We start from the raw sequence: 25,803 nt of genomic DNA, 5'->3' as shown, positions 1-25,803 counted from the left end.
TCTCACCTCGGATTCACACACACACACACACACACACACACACACACACAGACACACACACACACAGCTTTTCAGAAAATGTGTTTGGCGTGCAGGATGCCACACATACCCTAATTATAAGTTGAGGCACAAGACATTGCTTTTGAGGCATTCATGAAGCTGGCCTAGTTTTGAATGAGCAGATAATGATTCGTTTGATAATTCATGCTCAACAGAGTACAGTACAGACAATGATGCGTGCCTTTAGGGTTATTTTATTCAGATGTGAACAGACGGTCTAAATGCTTTATTTGGTTGTCCTTATATTTTGTCTTTTGTTTTGTTAAAGAGATAAATGAAAAAAGGGTCCGTACCTGTTGTACTGATGATTACTTACTTACTAATGTATGTTTTGTATTGCATTTTGATGATGTGCAACCCTATCCTCTTCTGTGTGTGTGTGTGTGTGTGTGTGTGAGAGAGAGAGGGGGCATGTGGCATTTAGGGCAGTAGAACACACCTGATCCTTTGTCTGGTTCAGTCCGTTGCCACACATGCATTTATGACCGCGTACTGATTTATTGCTTCAGTCTGGAGTCTAGCTCTCCTTGACTTCATCCTCCAAACCCCCATGGTCAAATCAATAAAAATGGGGTGGCAGCTCATTTCACATATACAGACACAAAGGCACACATGCACAGTGTGAAGAAGAGGTAAAAGGCAGTGAGAAAACCTACTGACAAATAAAAAGCTCCTTTGAGTATAATAAGAATTTAAGAAAGTGTGTTCAAATATTATGTTAGTACAGCTATGAGTGTTTTTATTTATTTTATTTTCTTATTTTTGGTACTGAGGTCTCACCACCTGGTGTCTGCACTGCACTCCTGAAAGATCACCTGTCTATCAAACAGTATGCTGTGGGCACAGTGTGATACTATGGCGCCTCCTTACTCGGCTTTCCTGTTGATCAAATTTTGTCTTTTTTGTCTCCCAGCGATAGTGCCTATAAGCCATCACTGCTGAGGACAACTACTTTGCTTTTTTTCTTTATTCCACACGTATGTGGAACATACTGTTCTGTACATCAGATCATGTTCTCTATATGATCTCAGATAGATTTTAAGACTCTTTATCAATAGAATAGCAAACATGCAAACATTATCTTTGGCACTTACTGTGCATGAAATATAGTACTGCCATTTCTCTGCTGAAAAATGTTACTGCTAAACAGAAAGACGGACAGACAGCCAGAAAGACGAACACACTTGCACAGATAGATGGTGTTGTCAAAGATTACATGACGTGCTTTGATTAAATTAAAATAAGGCATTTCTTTCCCCTGGAAGTTGCAAATAATTATGAGAAAGATATAAACATTTGCAATTAAAATGTGCAAATTGGTGTGAAAAAAAATCCATTGCGTGCCACTTTAATGAAAGTCAATTTGAGTTGACTAATAAGCACCAACAGCGTGGATGTTAAGGTATTTATTATCATTAATTCTGCTCATTTCCATTTAGGATAAATAGATTAGTCATGCTCTACAGGAAATGTGAACACAGAACATGTGGACATTAAGGAAAACTGTGTATTGTTAGACATGACATGACGGCTTGACAGCAACAGACTACACAGTTATATCATGCTCTGCTTTTGACTGTCTTCTCTTAATTATGTGTCTAAGGATCGACACATGCAGGCAAAAGGGGGTAATAAGAGGTCAGCACGACCAACTGAGCACTGAAAAAGGGATAAAGCGATTAAAATGCCAGACAATATATATGTTAGTATGGAATCTGAGAGCAAAAGAATGAATGAAGGGTTGTCTTAGTGTGTCCATAGTGTGGCTGTCAGCGAATAAAAGTCATTTATTCAACTGGAAACTTCATCACTGTACATGTACAGTCATATATTGTGCACACTATCTGCTACCACAGTGAAAATAAGTTTGGTTTTTAATCCAAATGACAACAAAAATATCTTATTTTATGTTTTCGCACTTCTACTTGGATAAACCTCTATAGCCATCATCAGGTTTAAAGTTTTGTCCAATGACTTTGTTCCTGACCAAATATTTGCAAAAATAGAGAGGTTTCCATCAGCCTCAGCTGCACTTTGTGCGCCAATAGCAAAATGCTTGTGTGCCAACGTGCTAAACCAAGACATAACGTGGTAAACCTGCTAAACATTAGTGTGTTAACAATGTCAGATGGAAGAGCAGGCAGGCGGTTAGATCTTTGGATCAGGTGCTTTACTTGTTTAATTGTCTTGAAAGGGACACACCCACTCATGCATACAACGGGTATCCGAACACACACACACACACACACACACACACACTTTCTGTAGTGAGATTAGTTATGGTCATGGTTGGTTGACTGCAATGGCCCATTCTTCATTGGGAATGCGATCTGAATAGACGGCATTGGTGGTATTAGAGTGTGTGAGCGTGTGTGTTGCCCTTGGGCAAGCTGTCTTTCTGATGCCACGCAGCTCTTAATGCACAGCACAAAGGGTAATAGGTAATTAATATGCAACACACACTAATGTGCCTGCATGCATTTGTGTGTGTGTGCGTTTGTGTGTATGAGGTTAATACGTAATTAATATGCATCACACACTGGCATCCCAGGCAATTAAGGATCCAGCGGTGTCCATTGATGCTTCTTAACGAGCGTCCTCTTTAATTGGAAACATTTCATAGTAAACATGTTGATTTATATGACTGGCTGTCGTTTGGTGGGATTAGACGCAGTAAGCGATTAAGGCAGACGCAGAGAGACATACTTGAAGGAGGGGAATGGGGGCAAAGACATATTAAGAATCCAAATATTACAATACATTTGTGAAATACAAATATTGAGACAAAATAAATAAAATCAAGGGTCAACATTCACAAACATTCTGAAGACATGACTGCTGTCAGAGCCAGCTGGTTGGAGGACAACCTATTTTCACAATGTAAAAATACTCCATTACAACTAAAATGCAGGATTTCAAAGCATTTCCATCAAAATGTACTAAAAATATCAAAAATACTAATTTTGTATGCATTGTTACACAATATTTAGCATTATTGGCATATTACTTATACACTAACATATAAGACGCATTTTAATGTTGAAGCTGGTTAAAAATGAACTATTTCATGTGCTATTAGGTAGTTTAAACAAAAGTAACGTGTCATAAGCCAGTTGTATAGGCTGTGCATGGAAAAGGGTAAGTCCCACTGCTGTACGATAAATGTGATGTAAAAAGAAGTAGAAGAAGAAGTATTAAGTATCATAAAGGGGAAATCCCCAAAGGAAAGTACAGGTAACACAAAATTATACTACACTACTTGAGTACTAGAACTTCACAATCACAAAAAGCTTCCAAAGCCAAATGGCACACGCTATTTGTTGGACGTGACTGCCATTTGTATTTCTATCTTTCCTGTCCCTCTTCCAAGTGTACACAGATTCAGAAGAATTGACGTAAAAGTAAACTTTGACAGAAGAAACACAAAAATGGTAAAGCTGAATTTCAATACAATGCATGTGCTGTTAACAGACACTATTGTGAACCAATAAACTAGGAAAGGAAAGACAGTAAATATCCTGTTCCTGTATTTGTCCCACAGCGAGCTATTGGCCTAAGGAACATAAACAAAGTGTGTGTGTGTATTTGTGTGTGTGCATGAATGAGGGTGTCATACCGTCACGTATTACTGTTGTATTACTGTGTATGTGTGTGCGCCTCTGCATGTGTGCATGTGTATGTGCCGATGCATGCTCATATTTGTGTATGCCTGTGTGTGAACACAAACAAAGCCCAATGATAATACCATAATAATATACAATCAAGTCAATGGGGTTTTCCTGTCTGTTGGATGGTAGGGGGGGTCATTGTTCAGCACCCATTTATTCTCACAATCAGGCCGCAAGCACAGACCAGAAAAGGTCAAGCAGGTCGCAATAGCTTTTCTATATTAGCCAATGTATGGCCCTGGTGAGGTCTAGTGGGGGGGATTAAACCTTATCAATACATCATAATGATAAATCAAGTGTCAAGTTATGCTGACTAGATGTGCTGGGAAATCATTTTACCAACTGAATAAGAATGACACATATAGACTACATATATTAGTTATTCAGCATTTAGCTGACACTCCTTTACTAAAGAAAATGACTCCCCAGCAGTGGACCAACAAATGTGAACACAAGTTGCAAACCCACAGATTAGGTGTACAAGGGTCAGGACCTCTGTGCCCTACAGTACTCCTGAGGCATGTGATCCTAGCAAAAGGTGGACAGCTGTCAGGTCAGACATAAATGTGCAATGCATGTGCATGAAATGGTATGTAAAAGGAATAGTATGTAAAACACTCACATATCAGATGCCTGTTGATATACTGCATGTGCTTTTATTACATTTCCAGGAAAATTAGTTTTGATGTATCTTTTATCAGTCTGATGTTACATGAAATGATCAGGTAATTTAGAGACATTTACAGGTTTTGTATTACACACTATTTTCTAATTGCTCATCTGCTTTAGCAATGTATAGGCAGGATCAAACGGCTGTAAACTGTGTGTCCAAATTTTCCTAAAGCAGCAAAGCACAATATTAAAGTTCGAGCTAATAAAAGGTACAGGCCTACAAAACTTCATACAGTTTTTTCCTAAAGTGAGGAATAAAAAGCAGAATAAAAGGCAGCATCAAGACACAAAATCTCATGACATTTGAAAGATTTCATTACTAGCGAGGGTGCAGGGAAACTGTTTAGTAAACCGTATCATTTAGTTAACTCCTCATCTGACCTAAATTCATCAGAAGTGTCCATAACTAGCAGTCTATACACAACAGCAAGCCACCGCTGACTCGGACTCTGGAGACAACCAGGCTTTCATGGAAAGAAGCTGGCTCTGCTGAATGAGGCATTTTATTAATATTTCACAAACTGCAGGAATGTGTGTGTCAATGTGTGTATGTGTGTGTGTGTGTAAGCTCATATCTTTGTGAGGACATTGTGGCTGTCTGACATTTCTTCAAAGATGCGTTTGAGGGTCTAGGCTCGGTGTTTGGGGTCAGGTTAGAATTAGATTAAGATTAGGGCAAATGGGTTAAGCATCCTGTTCTGTAGGTTGAGGCTGCAGTTAGCGGCTATGCGATGCACGCTGTCAATTAGGCTCCTCACAAGTATAGAAAAAATGTCAATGTCTGTGGACCTTAGCAGGGGGAAGGGTAAAAGGGAGGAAGCACTTCTGGGATAGTCAGTTTACCCAACAAGCACTCAGGAAGCACTTTAGTTGTCATGACAGCATCACCACGTTGAGATGATGGGGTGATGGAGAAAGCTGGCGGAGAGAGAGAGTCGCAGAGTGAGAGAGTGCAGCGAAAGACGCCAGTAGCAGCTTCCCATTGAACTGCATCTAAAAAGATGAATGACGACTCTTTCTGCAATAAATCCAGTCGATTCATATTTCAGGAGATTATGGAACCAGAAAGGCTTCCTGCCACTTGCAGATTTTTGCGCAATCATTCAGTTCTGCAATTCAGGGACATCAGAACCTCTAGATTTGTAAAGGCACTGAATACTTCTTAACTCAAATGATACAAATTGAAACGGATACAGGAAAGCTTATATCTGACTGGTGATGTCCTTCTCTGTGATCTTTCAGGTCTGAGTTCTGATCATAATTTTGTACTGCAACTTTCGGCTGCACTCTGCTATACAACGTGAAATATACAATGAGAAGTGAGAAGAATGAATAAGACAGAAAATGAATGAAAATGTTTAATTTTTCCAGAATTTTTTTTGTTTTTAAGGTCAAAGAAAAGTTGAAGTTAGAGATTAAACATTGAACTTTGCATGTATATATAATTATAATGTTAAGATTCCTTTGGTTTGCATTAGTTTTTCAGTATTTTACTAGAGGATGTCCAACTACTGTAACTGTATACTATATATAAAAAGATGTTGGGAATCAGCTACTTATCAGCACATATTGAAATAGCAGATGCCGTCATGATCATGTGTGCATCTCTCTGATTATGCAAGTGACTGTAATACCCTTGTCACCACACCATCAACCACAAGCCCCACACTGCAAGTACGAGCCGCTTGTTCGCTATCCCATAATTCCCTAGAGGGAGAAGGCAGAAAGCTTCCTCACATTACTACACCAGTGAGACAGTTTCTGATGGCAGCACCACCACCATGACCAGATCGAGTTTGACATATGCTGCAGTGACGTCTGACAGGCAGGCAAACACGGAGGAACATCAGGGAAGTCCTGGCACTGAAGCAAAGCATTGTCAAGGGAAATCCAGCTCTACCCACGACGCACATTGATGACACATACTGAAAGAAATGCTCCACGTTTTTATTATTCCACCAGTGAGCGCCACTTAATCATTCCATGCAGTTCATTTAATTGATGATATAAACCGTTAACCTTGTCCTTTTCCCTCTTTCTCTGCCTACTCTTACCCTCCCCCAACTCCACTGCCCATCCTTTCCACCTCCAAGTCTTTTTTTTTTCTTCTGTCATGTGAATCCAGTGCTGCTTGAATCCAAACATCACAAAGCTGTCAGTCCCAGGATTCCATTCAGCCTTTATTTCATCTTCCCAATGTGGCATTCAGCTCTTATCCTATCATCCAACATTCAAGTCAGCCCTTATTTCATCTTTCCAACATCCACTTTAGCTCTTATCCCATTACCCCAACACTGAATCCAGTCCTTATTCAGTCACTCCTGTACACCATTTAGCTCTTTTACTGTCATTACAACATTTTACTTCGCTCATATAACGGCATTATTCCATCATTCAAGGAACCCTGGACCATTTCAACTTAATGTTAAGCCCTGATTATATTACAGCAACAGTATTGTTACGCCAAATTCCATCATTCAAACAATGCTTTACACCCTTATTCTACCATTTGCTGTAATGTTTTACATACCTCTAGTTCTTATTACATAATCCGGCACTATGGCCAGGATATACCGATAGATTATGTGATCATGCTGAAATTAAATTATAGTTATGGTGTTGTATTGGTTATCTCATCTTCCATTACTGTACTAGTGATCAAGTGGATAGTCAAACCTAGCAGAGGGTTCATGCAGACCTGACAGACAGACTACACACATTCTTCCAAAAATGCTGAGAGAATCCAATTGAAGAAATAAAAAATGGTTGAGAATAATGTCCAAACGGATATTAATCAGTTTTCCAATGTTCCATGTACATGTCATATCCTGAATATGATTCAAACCATTCAACACTTCAATTCAGCTCTTATTTCATGAACCCAACATTCAGTTCATTTCAATATTCCATTCAGCCTTTATTCTCACACTGCTTCTAGGATCATTCAGCCTAAGTCACATCTGCGAGGCTGAACTCAATCTACAATCCACTCCTTCCTTCTCATCCATCTCTTCATCCATCTGCCCACTTCTATCCTCTGTTATCCTTCCTCTATCGCCATCACCGTTGAAACAACTCTCCTCCATCTCCCTGCCCTCGCACCCTGTAGTGAGAAATCTTCCAATTTATCTTGTGTCCCCTTGTTTTGCCATCACTTCTCCTCTCTGTAATCCTCCCATCCTTCCATCTATCCATCCATCCCGTCATGGATGTGCTCCCCCTCCTCCTCCTCCTCTCCTTGGTCTTCCTGGGCTGACAGAGCTGCAGGCTATCACCAATTATCCCAGCTAAAGTCGCACCTACATCTATACATCTCAAACAACCACACACAGTATCTCTAGATGTCATCTGACACAACATCATCTTTGCCATAACAAGGCTGGATGAACACACGATTTATAAGTAAATATATTTTTATTTTCTTTGTATTCTTCACTCTTGCTACACTGACACTTAAAAATGGATAATTGAAATATTACATTTCAATCGTATGTCATCATACGAATAAAGTAAAGTAAACATAAGTAAACACATAGGCTGGACATTAGCAGAATAAAAGACTACAATGCTTTTTCATACAGATGTTAATGTCCAGTGGCGATGTTTTGTCCTGTGCTGGTTAACTGTGGCTGAATGTTTTCCATAAATACAGGTGTACTTTTGAGAGAGAGGTGTGTGTGCGAGTGAGTGAGAGAGAGAGAGAGAGAGAGAGAGAGAGAGAGAGAATGGGGGAGGGTAGAAAAGAGAGTTGGATGATGATGGAGAAAGATGGACAGATCTTTAAAGGGGGGTGGGGCGGAGTGAGAGGCAGTACCAAGAGTGTAAAAGACAGGAGAGTGCTAATGTAAGTGGAGGCAATAAAGAAGGAGAGAAAGAAAGGATGGACGGGCAATGAATGATAGGCATTCACAGAAAGTGAGAGAAAGGAAGACCGAGTAAAACAGGGAGAAATGCAAGGGTGAAAAAATGGAGAAAGGAGAAACTGAGGTATAGACAGAAAGAACTGGCGATGTGAGAACGAAATAGAGCAACTGAAAACGAGGAAGAAAAAGGACAGAGGGGGAGAAAGAGCCTTCCATAACAAGTTCTGTCCTACATTCACAAAGGCTGCGTTAAATCATGCTCTACTAGGCAGCATACACGGCCAGTAGAGCCAGGATCCACACAGACCTGCACATTTTCTCTGCTATACACACAAGGTACCTGCAAACCCATAGATTTACAGTCTGCAATAAGACAAGCATGCCTAGAGCACGAACTGAAGAGGATGAACAGGCTATAAAATAAAAAGCGGTTATTAACAATGTCTTGTTTAAAGCAGCTCTACCCTTTTTGAAAACACGCTGAAATTTGCTGAGAGTGCAAATTAGACATAATAGAGTGGAAATTAGATCACTACCACCAGCACAGGTTCTCAAATTCAGATCGGCAGATGGTCAGAATTTCTACATCTAAAAGGTAACCAGAAATCATCCAAAAAAAAAAAAAAACCTGAATACATAAACCCTTTCTTTCTTCATTTCTCTGTCAGTGTCTCCAAAACAGAATTCAACACTTCACACTTCGATTGCGAGTGACTGAAATGCACATGAAAACGTGTTTGCTAAAGCAGTGAACACATATGGCTACAGAGCTGAGAGAGAGGAAACCCTGCCATGTTTGTCTCTGTAGACAGTTTCAAAGGATGTTTCTTCAACAGTCTCATCTGCATATGAAACTGTAAGAAAGAAAATCGTCTGGTAGCTCCATTAATTACTGGGAGCGTGTTCCACTCTTAGCGTTAAGCTTGTTTACTTCATTTTGCTATACATACGATACGATACAGGGGAAAAAAGACAAAAAATGTGTTTTACTGTGAGCACAGCAGTTTTTTTTTTTTAATTCTAAAACCAATGGCAAATCACACAAATTCATCTTCTTGGAAAAAAAACTACTCTGAAAATGAAAATCAGTTAACCCTTCTGCAACCTTGAAACCTTGTTCTGTTATGATAGGACGGTGAAAACACACTATGAGAGGTACTGTCAGCTTTTTGTAATATGTGGTGGCAGGGTCAGACTTTATCTAAGTGACATCTAAATAACACCCCTTTGTGAATAGATATACAGAGAGAATGGCACTTTTTGTCGGGCTCTTTTAAACTCTTTTAAACCAGAAATGACTCAGTTATGTTTCTTATTCATGTCTCATGAAACAAAATATTGCTTTAATCTAATCACTGGTGTCCACACCAGCTCCATGCAGACTCAGATGACAGTCCACAAGTCTTTTATCTAAGGAAAAGTAGAAACACGTTTCAAATTAACTATATTGCTTTTGGCTTCAGTCGTTTTCTTTCTCCCCGTGCAGACTTTGATTCTGTGCTTGATTTCTTACTTTTTAAGGCGCAACTAAAATACATATGTAAAACTGCACATGCAGGTGACATACTGCTGAAGCAATGCAACTGTTGTGCAGTGAATACTATATTACTGTTAGCACTGTCAAAGTGTGTATTCTTGTTATTACTCTTAGAAATGTCCTCTGATTCATCCTCTGGGGAGCATTAAATGTCTGATGCCAAGTCATCCAATAGTCACTGAGATATTTCAGTCTGGACCAAAGTGGTGGGTGGTCCGACCTACCGACCACGTGACAGTTGGTCTGTCGGTACCATCCCTAGAGCCTTGCTGCTAGCATGCTAAAAACTGAAGAAATCAAAATTGCCTTTGATGTACAATATTCATGCAGTGGTGATCTTGTGTGCACACAACATCCTCAAAGATGTAGTTAAGGCTGCAGCCTGTTGCCATGTAGTACTGATATACAGTACACAGCACAGAATGAACTCTCGTCTATTACTCCTGAACACCAGAACTATTTTTTAGCCTCGTCATCCACAGATCTCTGACTGTCTGTGTGACTGTACAGTCTGTGGCAGTATGACTCCAGGCAGGCCAGTGGCACACTGACAGCAACTTCCTAATGATCTCCCCACAGAGACTCTGTGTCTGACAAAGTTAGGCTAGAGATGGTCCACACTGTTCCACACACTCACCTACCATGTTTTACCATTTGATTCTAATAAATTGATCATATCTAGACATGTGCTGGTTCTAAAATATTTACCAAGTTAGATCTTCTTGAGGCACTGTATGTTAAATTTGAAGAGAAAATCAGATATGTGAAGTATTCCCTGAAACCACTGCTGTCCAATATAAGCAATCACACAAGTGTAGTGGCGGCAGAATGATGCAGTACATCTTTATCAGTACTTAAACGTGGCTAGTTGGACGTAATTTTAAGCTGCAAACCAGCATTCGTGTTTTTGGCATAGCACAAGGAATTGTTTTGTTCAATGGAGCAGTTTTATATAATTCGGATTTAATACATGGAGCATACACTCTCACTCACACATGTGCAAAACATGAAGCACATCTCCGCATGCACTTTTTAAGGGCTGGCAGTTTGTAGTTAGGCACTCGAGACCAATCTTTTAGTTTATCCCTTGAGACAAATGATCAGTAGGGCATTGTGTGAAGAGATGACATGCAGCCAAGTATCACACATTTCAACCTTCTGCACCACACAGCTTCGAGCCGCTATAATAACTCTTCTCTGGAATTTTTTTTTTTAATTTTGCCATGGCACTCCGAGCTGCTCTTGGTTGCACAAGTAGAGTCTAGTGTGCAAGTCTGAAAATTGGATAATTTAAAAGACAGCACAGAGGAAGATTGGGAGAGGAGTAAAGGAGAGAAAAATAGAGAGGCCCTGGGTGCCCGTGGAAATGGCAGTTAAGGTCAGTGATGGGAATGTTTGGGCTCGAGTCAGAGCAGAACAGCGGCTGCATGAGAGCAGCAAAGTGCTGCAGGGCTCGGGGGAATACCCTCCACTAAGCCAGAGAGAAACACACACACACACACACACACTCGCACAGTTAGAAACGCTCTTAGTAAAAGAATAAACATATCTATCCACATACTCAAGCACATAACACTAAAAACAAACATGTGCATGGATATAAAAATAAACAAACGGGGTGAAGATAGCAACCCAGAGGAAACACACATGCATGTGTGCAGTCAAAAGCCTAAAAAGGAAAAAAGCTAAACACTGGACAATGATTTTATGAAGTAAAAAGCAGCTTGTTCTCATATTGAAAAATTATTTTGACACGTTTGCTTAATAAATGAATAAAATGAAAATGACAGATTCTGAAAATATAAAAATGATAGCAGACTAATTTTTAATCAATGCATGAATTAATCAAACAATAGTTTTAGCACGACTAAACACAAACACTTTCCCCACTTACCTTGACAGGATCCATTGATTTCCTCAAATCCTGGCTGGCACACACACTTCCCGATGGGGACCAGCCATTCTCCCTCTGTGCTGCAATGCATCCTGGGTGGCTCATATAAAGGCAGGGAGTTATTGACGCAGCGGCCCACTACCTCCACGAGCTGCGAGGCCTCTGAGCCCGGGATGGTGTCGGGGAACTCGGCCAAACTCTTCACCAGAAACGGGCAGCGCTTGTAGAAAACACGCACAGACACTAAAGCAATACAGGCCCCCAAATCCTGAAATGCCAGGTAGAAGCCCTTTCGGGTCAAAGGGCCTAAATCGCGGACTTCGGTGTTGAGCTTCATCACGCGGTCCCCAAGGTCAAGCTCAGTGAAGCTCTCATCTGCTGCTATGGTGTCAATTTTGATGTATCTGCTCTCCTTCATTGCCCTGTCTTCTTCCTCTGTAATCCCCGTCCCATCATTCATCTGGCCATCCTCCATTTCCTCCTCATCTCCATTCGTTTCGTAGTAATACATGTTAAATGTTTCCTTGCAGGTCCCGACCCCCCCGGGCAGGCTGTTGCAGTCTCTCAGGGTGAACTTGAGTTCGATGAAGACCCGCTGGGCGCCCTCGGTCAGGATCCAGTTGGTATGGAGCCAGTTGTTCTGGTTCTGCTCCATGACCCGGCACACTTGGTACGTGTGGATGGGAGCATAGTCCTCGTCTACTTCCCCGATCTCCTCCCACTGAGAAAAGAGGGGGATAAATGAGGAGAGGGCACAAAAGAGAGGAAAGTCAAAGCAACACAGGACCACTTCCCTTTGATAACAGTACAGTGGAGCTGCATTTTGAACCTCATTACATTTTCTGACACTGATGATGGAGATAGATGAAGTTTTCATTGCTTTTACTGGAGTAAAAATCCCAGTACAACAGTATCAAATCTAAAAGTACTCGACATAAAAGGTATTAAGTATTACAAAAATGAATATACTCGTGTAAAGCAAGAACACCTGAACATTTTGCTTACATAGTGTTTTTTTAAACATTTTAGTAACAAAGATTTTGGAGAAGAAACATGCTTAAAGTATTTCTCAATGCAAGAATTTCATTTTTTTTTTTTTTTTTTAAAAGGTATAGAAGTTTTGATATTGTTGCCAAAACTTTGGTATCATATCTACACAAGTATTGGAAAATCTGGAATGATATCCAAATGTACAGAAAATTGAGAACCATAGAAATGTAGAATCAGAATCAGCTACAGCAATGGCTTTATACAGGCCCAGTGGCCCTGTGTGTGTGTGTGTGTGTGTGTGTGTGTGTGTGTGTGTGTGTGTGTGTGTGTGTGTGTGTGCGTGTGTGTGTGCGGCCAGGTATAGATAGCAGAATAATCCTCATCCCTTCCACCTCATTTGCTCTTTTTGCAGCAGACACAAAAAAGAATGAGATAGTGTTATAGGGTATATATGCATTTACCATGAATGAGGGGTGGAGCTGTCAGCAGAAAAAAGAATTAACGTGCATTTAAAGGTGTGTTCATCTGTGCGTACTGTATAGCCATACATCTATAATGTGTGTATCCATTGCTGCCTCTGTGTGTGTGTGTGTGTATGTGCATATATGTAAATGACTCTGTGTTCAAGCTTGTACGTGTGTGAGCGTCTGCATCCATGCCTGTGTGTGTGTCAGACAGCAGCATTAATTCCCTCCTCAGGTCTCCTGGGACGTGGCTATTATCTGCATCACTAGCACTCTCCCATAGCTAATACAGGCGCTTCATCATGTCACAGTAATATGGCCAGAGGGACCAGACTATGATCTGGTGTTATAGCTTAATAGCCCATATTAATCAATCCTTGCTGTAGTCATTGTGTACAACCTTCTGTCTGTCGTTTCTCTCTCTTCTCGGTCTAGTTCTCCATCTGTCTTTTTTCCATTCCTCCCTGCTTTAGTCTACCTCTTTTGTTTTCTGGATATCATCAGTTTCTTAACTGTTTTATGAATGAATGGAGGCATTGTCAAGCAGTGTGCTTGTATATTTGAGAGGACAAACTTGAGTTTTACACCTTGAGAGTGAGGGCATTTTTAGAAAAGCATTTCAACCAAACCTAATTCTTCAAAGGGCTGTTTGAGGGTTGACATTTAGTTTAGGAGTCAAGGCTGGATATAGCTTAGGTTAAAAGGTACGTGTATCACACTAACAAGGGTCCTTACAAGTGTGCTGTAGATGCACAGATGGATCTGTGTGTGCTTGTGTCACTATCTCTTCCAGACTCCAGCCCAGTCAGTCCCAGTTCAGACATTAAGCCTCTTACTGGTTAGATCACACAGATCCACCAGCCTGCTCCGAGCTTTACACAGCTTAACACACACACACGCGCACACACACACACACACAATCATTATCAGTAGCCCAGCAGGGAGTTTAACAGACGACCTTCTCTAGTTTTGCCTGGAACCAAATGGGTTCCGTATCCGCAGAAGAAGTGCCATTGTTGCCAGTGGAAGTCCTCCCACTCTGCATTAACAGTGTTTGATTACTAATGTAAATGAGACATGACACTTGCTTAAGCTAAATCTTTCAGCTCAAATGATCAAACAAGTATCTAACATGGTCTAACTGCATGTAAATACCCTATGAAATGAGCACTGAAAAACACTTCTATTTAATTTAGCAGCACTTTCACACATTTGCTATAAATTCATATCATTACTTACTTGATTTGATGCATTTCCTATCAAAACAGAATGTTGGAACTAGACATTACATTAAGTATAAAACAAAAGGCTATTATTTATGGGAAAAAGACTGATTCAGTGAGGACACCAGAGAGGCGAATTATTGTTTTCCCAGTAGGAGCCGCTTTTAAAAGATTATTGTATGGTGCTGGGTAGGTAGGGGACTCTGAGGTCAGATACAAAGCTTGGTGCAGAGAGCACCATACTAACACTGTAGGGTCAGGACCACCCGTGCTAATGTGAGACAACAAAGGCACCTTTTAAAACCTAATGACTGTCTGTACCTTCATTTTACAGCAGATCTAATTCTACTTTTTTTTCCCTTTGCATCTCAGGTGAGTCTGTAAGACGATTAACCATCCATTTGTTTTAAAAACGTATTACTGGAATCCTCAGTGCACTCACCTCACATTCATGCAATTCACACGACCTCTTCTTTAAAGGGTCAGTTCATCCAAATTCCAAGATAAAAGGCATTTTTGCCTTTACCCCGGTGGTATCTAGCCATACAGATATTTTTATCAGAGGTTTTGAGATATCTGTTTCAGAGATTTCTGCTGTTTCAAGAACAAGTATATACTCAGGATAATGCGATTTGATGTGGCCAGCTCCTAACGAAATGATTGAATTATTGCAAAGAATGTGAGTTATCCTGAGCAAACAGGGCATCATTTCTTCACAAGAATGTTTCTGGTGTTTTCATTTCAAAACTTTGAGCCACATTATTAAAATTCAATTTGCTCACATCATATTAGAACAACAGAAAAATGTTCAGAGGATAATATTTCAACACCAAAAACCAAAACTATCTGCAAGGCAAGCACGATTGTTTTGGTGTCATTTGGCGAATTGCTGCTTTAATGTGAACAGCTGAATGTGGGACGATAAATGGTCCCATTAATCTGAGGTTCTTAATTTCAGTCCTCTCAGACCTCCTCGCACAGCCCTAACCTCCATTTCACCTCTGCAGGGTCCCTTCTCCACTTGCAGTCCTCTCCCGCTTTGCCTCCAAGACTGAACTGTCCCTACAGGCGTCCCTCCAGCTCCTCATTAGTGTGTGTTGTGTGTATTTTGTTTTGTTGACTATTATGTGTGTGGGTGTGCCTGTGTGTCCGCGTGTCACATCTATCAGCAGACCCCTGTGACCGTGCTGAGTGCCCTCCTGGCTCTAAGTCTGTAAAGCTGTCTCCAACTTATTATTACAGCCCATTACCGCTGACCGTCACAACACTGTAATAGGACTGTCCCTCTCACTCCTTAACCACACAAGTGCCCCCCCCCACCCCCCGCCGCCGCAGCTTCATTTTTCCCTTATTTCCGCCTCAATCTCATCCCTCTAACATCCCCCTTCTCCAGTCTCATTCCTCTGCCTTTTCTTTTCATCCATGTCTATCATTATTTTCCCTCTGTGTCCTCTATTCTTCCGTTAATTATCCAATCTCAGTTCTAACCCAGAAACACTGTTCGACCACTTCCCCCCTTCTCCATTTCACTCCTCTCTCACTTCCTGTCTTCTTCCTTGTCCCCAATTTCTTTGCTTCTCGCCTCCCTTCTGTCACACCTTGCCTGGCTAATTGTCGACACTAAATATATGCACCACGGCTACATGACTGAGTTTTAATTTACAGAAAATAATCACAATTAGAGCGCTAATAACCAATCTGATAATTAATGGAGTTATTTCTAAGCAAAAAATTCCAAGTATTATCGGGTTGCAGCTTCTCGAATGTGAGGATTTGCTGCTTCTCTGTTTTATATCACTGCAAATCTTTACATAATGAGACATCTGAAGTGCACTTTTTTCACTCCTCTGATATTGTACTGACCAAACAATTAATGGACTAATTAAGAAATTAATCTGGAGATTATAGAGCCCTAATCGCAATTAGTTCAGCCCCGGGGGAAAAGCACAAACAGACAAAGCAAAACAAAACTTCACAGTCCCACTTGAGACTTTTGGCCAGACACATTCTCAGTTTATATTCTGAGTATGTATTAAGCACATTTTAACAGATTCACAGAAGTGGGAAAATGGCGGTCGGGTTCTGCTTGTTTATCTTTGTGCAACGCTGAGTGTTACTGACTTTTTCCTCTCATGCAGGCTCCGATCATGATGCTGTGCTTTGGCGTGAGTGTGTGTGTGTGTGTGTGTGTGTGTGTGTGTGTGTGTGTTCGTCTCCACCAACGAGCACGTTTGCACCTTGCATGGTAGCCCTTGTCATCAGTGAATGAATGGTGTGTGAATGGATGAATGTGAATGCAGAGTTACAGTGCTGTAAGTGGCCAAAAAGATTAGCCAGGTGCCATACAAGTACAGTCCATTTACCATTGTGTTTTCTTCTAATTCACGTTTTAATAGAAGAATTGAGGTGAAGTAAAGTGACTCAGCGAGTTTCATCAGTCCGCCTTTGTTAGTACTTGATTCTTTGAGGTGTGTCAGTCCATTACAGACCCACTGGACATTGCATTCAAGCGGATAAGCAGGAGAGCAAAATGGTTCTTGGATTTGCCAGACTGATGGGGAGGTAATGGATCCATCCCTTTAATGGCACCTTCCCTCCTGACTTTTCTTACTTTACTCTTGTTCCTTCAAGATGTCTGAAAAGGCAGTAGATGAAAGCATCCACCAAATGGCATATGATCAGCAGCCCACCCATACCTCGAACAAGCACTCCTCCAATGCACGGGACACACGAAGCAATGGAGGCATTACATGACAAAGGGTTGACAGCCAAATGGGCAAGGAACCACGTTTTTTTCTCACCTTGATTTCTTTTGTCTCCTTTTTTGTGCAACACTACATTAATATTAATGATATGGATGCAATTTTTCATCACCCAACTGAAATTGCAATTATGACATTTTGAAAACACTAAAATGTGCCGTCTGTAGAGCTTCAAGTAACCTTTCTCAAACCCTGGTTGTTTTCTTCCTTACAATAATGTTTTCTGTTTCAGCCAAACAACAAGAACCATAAGAATACCCATGGGGACTTGCATCCAACCGGGCTTTTGCATTTTCAAGATCACAAGAAACTCCTCGTTCTCTCCACCTCTCTCTTACACCGCACCTGTCTCCACATTGCCGGATTAACCTGCTAGGCATCCCGAAGGCAAACATTTACTTTGGCAAGCTATGATATTTTCAAGACAGAATTCTGAATTAGATTTTAAAACAGGTCACTTTTTAATGACTTAATAATTTAATTTCATTTCGTGCTTGTGCATAAAGACGTAAAAGAAAAGAAAAGAAAAGAAAAGAAAAGAAAAAACATGCAGTCTGAACACTAGTGTTCAAGGAGGAGAGAGAGGTTTTCAGTGACAACTTAAGCTGTCAAACCAAAATATTCATGTTTTACTATCTTCACTTTTCAGCTACTGTGTCAGTGTCGTGCTGTTCATTGAAATGTGTCATAACATTTCAAGGTCATCGATCAAATTTTCAAACACTTTTTTCGAATTTTACTCCATCTCCATTTTACTTAAATGCATGTTTCAAGAACTTTCAAAGCACATTGAAGCTTTGGAAGAGGAACGCAGGAGAGAGAAGACGGCGGGGTTAAAAGACAAGCAGATGACAAGAATAAGACGAAAATGGGGATAAAGACTAAAATGAATGTTCGGGGGGACAAGGGAGGATGGGGGGTGGGCGGGGATGAGAGCTGAGCCAGAAAAAAAAGTGAAGAATGAGAGGAGAGAGATGATGAGGTTGGAGGGGGGTGGAGGAGGAGAAAACGAGGGATGAAACAAACCATCTGGAACACGAGACTAAAAAAGAAAGAAACAACTTCCGTGCCTCCTCAACATCTTATTTAGCCACGGAAGACTGCCGCCGAGTATGAATGTGTGTTTATGCATGTGAGGAACGTGCAAGTGCTGCTGAATGGGTTCTGTCTTACAAACACGGAACATGAGAAGAATTATAATGGCCAACAACAACAACGTCAGTCATTTAAAATGCCAAACAGTGAATAAATCATTTATCTTATCTGACATATTTGTCATTTCTGTATCACATAACAAGTTCAACAGAAAAAAAACAGACATTTTAATCACTTTAAATAAATAAAAACACAACTAATAAGACAGGATGTCATTTTGAGATCACTTCATTGTCTTCTCACTGCGTTTATTTTCTCTCCCTCCATCCACCCTGAATGCAGTTATTTATGCAGCTGCATTGTAGAAACCACACACCATAATCACATCTTCATTAATATGATTGCACATACGGCTGCTTTTGTCAGCACTATCTCTCCCATCTACATACAGCCAGAGAGTGGGCCATGATTTGAATACCCAAAGATGAGAAAACGCTATGGTCAGCACTATTGGTACGGCGTGTATAGCTGCATATTTGCCAACAGGAATTGTGACTATATGAGAGATTTTCCACATGGATCAAATGGTTGCACAAATGAATTCCTGTTTAAACCAAGCACAGCGCCATCAGTCCCCTGGAGGTTGGGGCATATCATCTTTTTTTTTTCCAGCAAAGGTGACAGATTTGGCTGTTAACAACTGTCTCATGAGTCGAGGTAGTGTCGAAACTCCAGAATACATTAATACATTTTGTTAAACACAATTTCTTTTTCATTAAAACACACTATATAATACCATAAAATAACTATTTCCCAACTCTAGTGAGTCATTCTCTAATTAGCCTTCACCCTGGGAATACTTGAAAATGGAAATTCAATTCCTGGCTTGAGAATAATATATTCCACAATGACTTTCAATATCTTATTCATGAATTCAATTTACCGTGATAATGAACTGAGAGTTCTTGGAAATAAAAATGACCTTTAACCTTGATTAAAACAAATGAAGAGCCTTTACTTCAGGGTAAAATAAGGAAGTTACAGGTGTCTTTTGCCATACACAGAAGGTGGGTTTACAGCCTAAACTGCGCTACACTGTGCTAAAAAGCAGTAGCTTATCATCCATGTTTCATTTTCAGCAATTCGTTTTTTGATTATCGTATAATTTTGGTCATTTTTAACAGGTAACGTGGTTCAACGAATCTTCTGAAACACTACAAAGATATTTGAACTATGCAGCTTTGGTGTTTTCATGTTGTGAGGTGTATAAATGCATAAAAATAACACATCAAGAAACCTCTAGTCAACAGAATTAATCAATCGAGACACAAGTATTTATCAACTTAGATTCTTATTCCTGCAAAAACATATTAGCAACGGTCATACTCACCCCGTTCTTAGGATAGGCCACCCATCCTAGGTCTCCCATCACAGACCGAGAATCCAGCAGGTTCACTGTTAAAGGATAAAAACACAAAAAATTGTCTTATAGATAAAAAAAAACCAACCAATCAAAACAGATACATTCCTGAAAATCTGACTTCCTCATCCTGTAACCCAGCTTCTAGCAGTCACTTTGTATTGTTCTGGTCCAACTGCTTTTTTTCATTGAGATAAAACCCATTTAGAGTCATTACAGGTTTTCTGCTAATGGAGATCAAATAGTTGCAGGTGCATTACAAAAGGGCTGATTGCATCGCACACTGAAGATTAGAAAACTTTTCATCTGTACCAATATTGTAAATTCACTCCAGATCTGTTCCTCTGATTGAATATTGTTTCTATTCCATTTCTTTCTTGAACGTCTCTGTCTCCCTGATGGGCTTATAGAATAAGGAGCACTTTCCATTTGTATAATACACAGAACTGAAATGTGACAGGAATTTTTGTGCCTAGTAGTTTAAATGCCAAAAGTCGCTTCATGAATCAGAGTTGTCATAACATTCGGCATGACCTGGAGTGCTAAGAGCAGCGGCTATTATCTATCCACATTCTTTACTGGAACTGCACTTTTGTGCATCTTGTTGACCAAAAACTGCCACTCAACTCTATGCTGCAACAACGCTCTCAGCGCAAACTGATCCATTAAAATCCTCCTTTCTCAGCCTTTCATTGAAAGCTGTCAAGAGCTTTTACCTGTCCACTGCACTCCTCAAAACATGCTTCCATCTCCTCCTGTGCATCACTGGTGACAGTTTAGTTTTATCTTCCCTATCGGTAAATCCAAATAGTTCTACAACAAAAGTCACACGGTAAGCACCTCATGGGGAAGCAACCTTTCCGTTGGGGGCTCTGTGTTTTACCACAGAACAAACTATTTGTGATAAAGGTGAAACTTGCTTGAAGCCTGTTCAGCCTGTTCATGACGATTATGACCGAACGCTGATTAGTTTAAAGTGGATGATGTTTCTACAGTATGTTACATGAAGTGAAAAAGTCCTCAAGCATTTCAACTAACACTCGATATAGAAAGTTACATCAATGAACATGTGGTGTATCTCATTTTAGGCTGTCTTGCACACAACATGACTTGTTATGACCTGCCATAAATGCAACTCAAGTAAAAGCGGAGTTCAGTTTTCCTTATCTCATCCATGATAACGTTTGGCTGATTCTGCACGCACACAGTGCACACTCAAACAATGAAAGAGAAAGTCCAACTGAATTATCCACTGTCAAGGTTTTTGTCTATGAAAGAGGAGCAGATTAAGAGCTAGATATGTGAGTGTGCCAATAATAAAAGCAGAGAAGTATCTCTTATATGCCTGTTTTAAAATCTCTTTCTACCTGTTTGCATGCTTTAAGTCATTATAACCAAATCAGGTACCAGAGAGCGACTGCTAGTTGATGGTTGTTGCTTCAGTATAACGTGTTTAGGTTTGCCCACACCCTCCACAGGGAAACCACTTAACACAGGACATCTGATCTAGTCCACCTCGGACCAGCAATGACTTCATCCAAATTATTAGCACTCTGCATACAATTACTTCTGGGTTCCTCTAATGGCATATCGGGTTTAAGGGCTGTGTTCATGCAGTTTATACTTTGATGTAAGCAGTGTAAAAGGTTTTAAAACCATGCAAATTCAATATGTTTTACATGCATTCATTTTCGCACAAGTGTGATATCTTTATTTTCCTATAACATCAGCATACAAAATGAATTTTCTATGCAAATTGTAGAACTGTCTTCAGAGAGGCCTAACTAATGCTCCATCCATGACAACCGATGTGGATTTCACACTATTAACTTAGTTGACATTTTGGGATTGGATGTCTCAATTCCTGACAAATTGAAAGTGTGTGTGAGTGTTCGATACAGAGGAGGAGGCTGGACTCCACATCCTTAGATGTTCTCCCTCTCTCCTCCATTGGATTTCATAAGACACCACAGAACAGCCAGATTGGTAAAAACAAGTGAATCTCCTGCTGACTTAACACTGTTAGATTTCTGGGCACTTGAAGTTAGACATTTTTAAGAGTGTTATTGTCGCTGCTGTCTGGAGCTGCCAACAAGAAACGGTTCCTTGTGTAATGTCAATACAAAGCAAACACTTTTATTGTATGTAATAGATTCAATCATCAAAAAGTTTCATCTCATAAACACAATCTGTAACTCTTTAAACCAGCTGTTGAGTGCAATAATTCCAGTCATATGTCTCACGTTAAGCCATGTTATAAAGCAGCCGATCCTTATATCAACCTGGCACAATGTCAGCAAATATAGGCATCTGCAGTGGGAGGGTAAACAGAACAAAACATGAAGCAAGAGCTAGTTCAGTGACTGAAACACTCACTCTGCAACCCCTCCCAACACACACACACACACACACACTCATCTCCACTCCGGTATTACTGTCTCCACTACTCTGCAGAGAATAATAAAAGATGTCCTTAGGAGGCGATTAGACAACTAATTAGGCCATAAAGAAGTGATAAGTGATGCTGAACTAGATCATAAGGGATACGATACCTCGTTCACTCTCTCTCACTCTCTCTGAGGATCAAACCACCTAACAAGTTTGAGCTCAGCTGTGACAATGATCTACAGAACTTATTATGAAAAGGCGTCACCGCTGAATGAATGAGGTGGTTTAAAGTCTTGTAGTGACTTTACTGGAATGCTTTTGTAAGTGTTTTAAATACGTCGAAGAGTAAGTGGATTTTTGTGGAATACTGATAAAATTCTCATTGAAAAGACAAGTGAATATTCGATCTGAGAGGCACACGGCTGCCTGGGTTATTATACTCAATTGCACACTTTTAGCACTCCTGCAGGTGAAGAGTTCAAGCACCAACTTGACCTCAGTGATTCCTAATACAATGTTTCCTGAGACCATGTCTTACCCCCTACTTCTGAAACCAGTGGTTAGAATATAAGGCTTGTAATTTCCTCATCACATTTCATTCCACTCCAGTCCTTTTTTTTCTGTCTGTACCTCATGATGTTTAATGGTGGCATTTACATGTTAGCTGGGATCGCTCTAGGCTTAATGGTCCGCCCTTTCTCCCTCACACTCAGACACAGGCAGGCAGGCAAACGTGCATTTCTTTCAAGCCATTTACTGTAATTAACCCAAATCCACTATCCTCATTTGATCAACACCATTACCAGCACAAAGCAAAGTGATGGGTTTTAAACTCCCTAAAATATAGGCTCACACGCCAAAGATCACCCTCATTAGCCAGACATTAGTATGAATGGAACACAATAACAATCTCTAAAACAGATGTGAGGCATCTGACTCTGCATCGAGATGCTCCCAGAAAATGATCAATTTAAATAAGAATGGATTAGTTTGAGAGAGGAAATTAATCAAGGTGGCACATTGTACAGTTTTCCTTAGCGTCATTTATCACTGGTGGAGCCCCACTGCAGGATAACTGCCATCACGGCAACACAAATGTTTATGTAATTGAGGCAGAATCAGGACTTTTCTTTGTCTACGTTTTCCCTTCGATTCCAGCTCGGCGTATATATGCAATTGAAAGGTGAACATCAATTTGAAAAACAGTTTGCTGCGTAATGTGAGGATGCTCAGAGCTGCAGAGCAAACGGGCAAACGGCTGAAGTCCCAAAAGATTCCCCGCAGATGTTTAAAGCTGAAAATGGTTTAATCTTACTTTTTCAATTAGAATAAATTAACCCAGTGAGATAATAGTGGTTGTTTTAATTACAGGCTTCGTCCTCCTCTCCATTTGTGTTTCCTATACAAATATATGCTAAATTACTCTGAAACTTGTGTTCAATAGAAGAATCTGCCAAATGCTGATTGAGGTGTTTGGTGTTTAACAGGTTCCTTACAGCCGACGTGTTTTGTTGAGTCAAATTTTGTGGTTTTTCAGTGAAATTTGACAGAGAGCAAATAAAACACTGTGCTGCTGCATAGCGAACCAAATGAGAGGTTTTATAAATGACGACGGCGTAGAAAACAAATGTGAAGGATGAAATGTGGATGTGTTTTTGAACACTTCTCCCTCTCTCTCTTCATTCACTGCACACACACACACACACACACACACACACACACACACACAAACTTAGGATCCAGCCTGCTTCTCACAGCCTGAAGCCTGGCTTTAATGAAGCTGTGTTTTAACATAATGAGGATTCAAGTATTTTTAACTGCAGGTTTTGGCATTGGTGTTAAAGATAGGACACCTCCTGAGTAACTGTTTGGATAGATTCTGGAGTAAAACACTCTTTCAAGTGATTTTGATTAAACTTTTCCCTCTTTTGTGGAACCACGAAGCACACATACAAATGTCCAAACCCTGAGGCTGACTGAATACAGAGGTAGAGTACGCTGTAGGTGGACTTTTAACTATTGCTGAAGGATGTCCTGCAAACCACTCCAGGACCCCAGAGTGTCCCATGGTTGCACTTTTGTGAATCTAAACTTTGACCAAATAAATCTGCCATGCAAAGAATAAGCAGGTTGATGGATGTCCTCTCTTTCCCGGATAATGCTGCGTAATGGCCCCAAACAATGGCATTCATCTCAAGCTATTAAAATGCTGCCCAGTTTGCGGACAATAGCGTGGGAACAATATCTGACACATCGTTTCATGCGTGTTACTCTTTTCTCAGTTTTAAGCCACATTGTAAATGTCCCATTTAGCAGAAGGGACGCAGGAGCATCAGCTCAGTTAATAGTTTGCAACCCACAACACGCTTATGGAAATAATTGCGCCAAATTATGAGTGATGCCAAAGAAAACTGTGAATATCTGAGAAGTTATTTTACCGACCTCACTGTGAGGCATGTTAACAGGATTCAGAGGTTAAAAGGATTCACTGCGCATCAGACAGAATACCAGACAAGACTAAACGTGAAATAGTCTTAAAGGGGAATCAAGAGAAATGCCGCAGCAAAAGCACTGAAGTTCTCATCAGTAGAAGAGATGGGAAACTACGGAGGTCAATTAAAACTCATTAGACCACAAATGGGACTTTTTTTCCCCTTTTATTCTAAAATACCATGTAGTGAGTTCAGGTCAGCAGCACAGGACAGTGACAAAGATTAAAACGGCGATTTTTGCAGCGCGCTGCGCGTCTGGTGGCACCGCCAAGTCCTCAGCGGAAACACGCATGTTCTGATCAAAGGTCCTTTTTTTTATGGCAGCTTTTATCGTTTGGGAACACACCGTCATTGCAGACTAGTCAGGCGCAACTGTCATAAACATTATTAACTCAGATTAATTTCACAGGCGACCACATTTTCTGTCAAACGGCATCTAAACCGTGGAGCCAGGCGAAAGGAGCCCGACGGTTTGTGGCACCAGAGGAACATGACGGACCTTTAACCGGTCACACTTGTCACACTTGCCAGTTAAAGCCCAGCCAGTCCTCCAAACAGCGGTGTCAAAAGCGTCTCTGTGCGTGTTTTACCTTCGTTGGCGGGGATGCACCACGCTCCCAGCGACGCCACACTCCAAACCCACGTCCATGCCACCAGCCGAAAGCCAAAACTCCACGAGCGAGATTGCATGGCGCATCCAAAAAACACAACCGGTAACAGGGTGGGGGTGGGGGGGGAAGATTTGTCCTAAAGAATAACACTTTCGGTCAGCGTAAAGGGGGACACCGTGAAAAAACCATCTGTATCGTTGTGCGTCCGCTCAGAGAGAAGGGAGCTCATTCCACGCGGCGGGTACGGCAGGGTACTGAGTCCGCTCGGGGTGCCTGTGCGCGCTCAGGGTTTGGGGAGGCGGACAGCGCGCCGGGGGGGCGGAGTGAAGCGCAAGTCTCTCCAATCACAGACCCTCCACAGGTGAACCCCCAGTGCTGCGGGACTCGGTTCTCCGAATGATAACCGATTAGTCTTCACTCGTTACCACTTCCAAATGTAACGTCATTACTTTCTGGAGCCTTTTAACCTTCATCCTCTGGAGCTGCTGTTCTGACTGATGATCAGACCTGAGCTGTTACCACATGTCCTGTCATTTAAAAAAACATTTAATTATACACTTTAAGCTACTTCCTGCTTTATGGATAACATGTATTGGAGAGTGGGGAGTGTGAATTTACAGTGATTTAGCCTTTGACTCTTTATAGACTGTCACATTAGAGGCTT

The 25,803-nt window shown here is 40.8% G+C and overlaps 1 protein-coding gene across 1 annotated transcript in view; it reads right to left on the bottom strand.

The window, feature by feature from the left end:
* Positions 1–25,332, bottom strand: part of LOC139219343 (ephrin type-A receptor 5) — a 54,610-nt gene extending 29,278 nt beyond the window's left edge. The window contains exons 1-3 of the mRNA XM_070851170.1: positions 25,119–25,332; positions 19,619–19,683; positions 11,695–12,415 (exon numbers count right to left, since the gene is read on the bottom strand). Coding sequence (XP_070707271.1) covers positions 11,695–12,415; positions 19,619–19,683; positions 25,119–25,218 — 886 coding nt within the window. The 5' untranslated portion in view covers positions 25,219–25,332. The remainder of the gene's footprint in view (positions 1–11,694; positions 12,416–19,618; positions 19,684–25,118) is intronic.
* Positions 25,333–25,803: the final 471 nt, after the last annotated feature.

This window comes from Pempheris klunzingeri, chromosome 19, assembly GCF_042242105.1.
Source record: "Pempheris klunzingeri isolate RE-2024b chromosome 19, fPemKlu1.hap1, whole genome shotgun sequence".
NCBI classification, from domain to species: Eukaryota; Metazoa; Chordata; class Actinopteri; order Acropomatiformes; family Pempheridae; genus Pempheris; species Pempheris klunzingeri.
The sequence above is the reverse complement of the archived record's forward strand: the minus strand, read 5'-3'. Positions and strand labels throughout refer to the sequence as shown.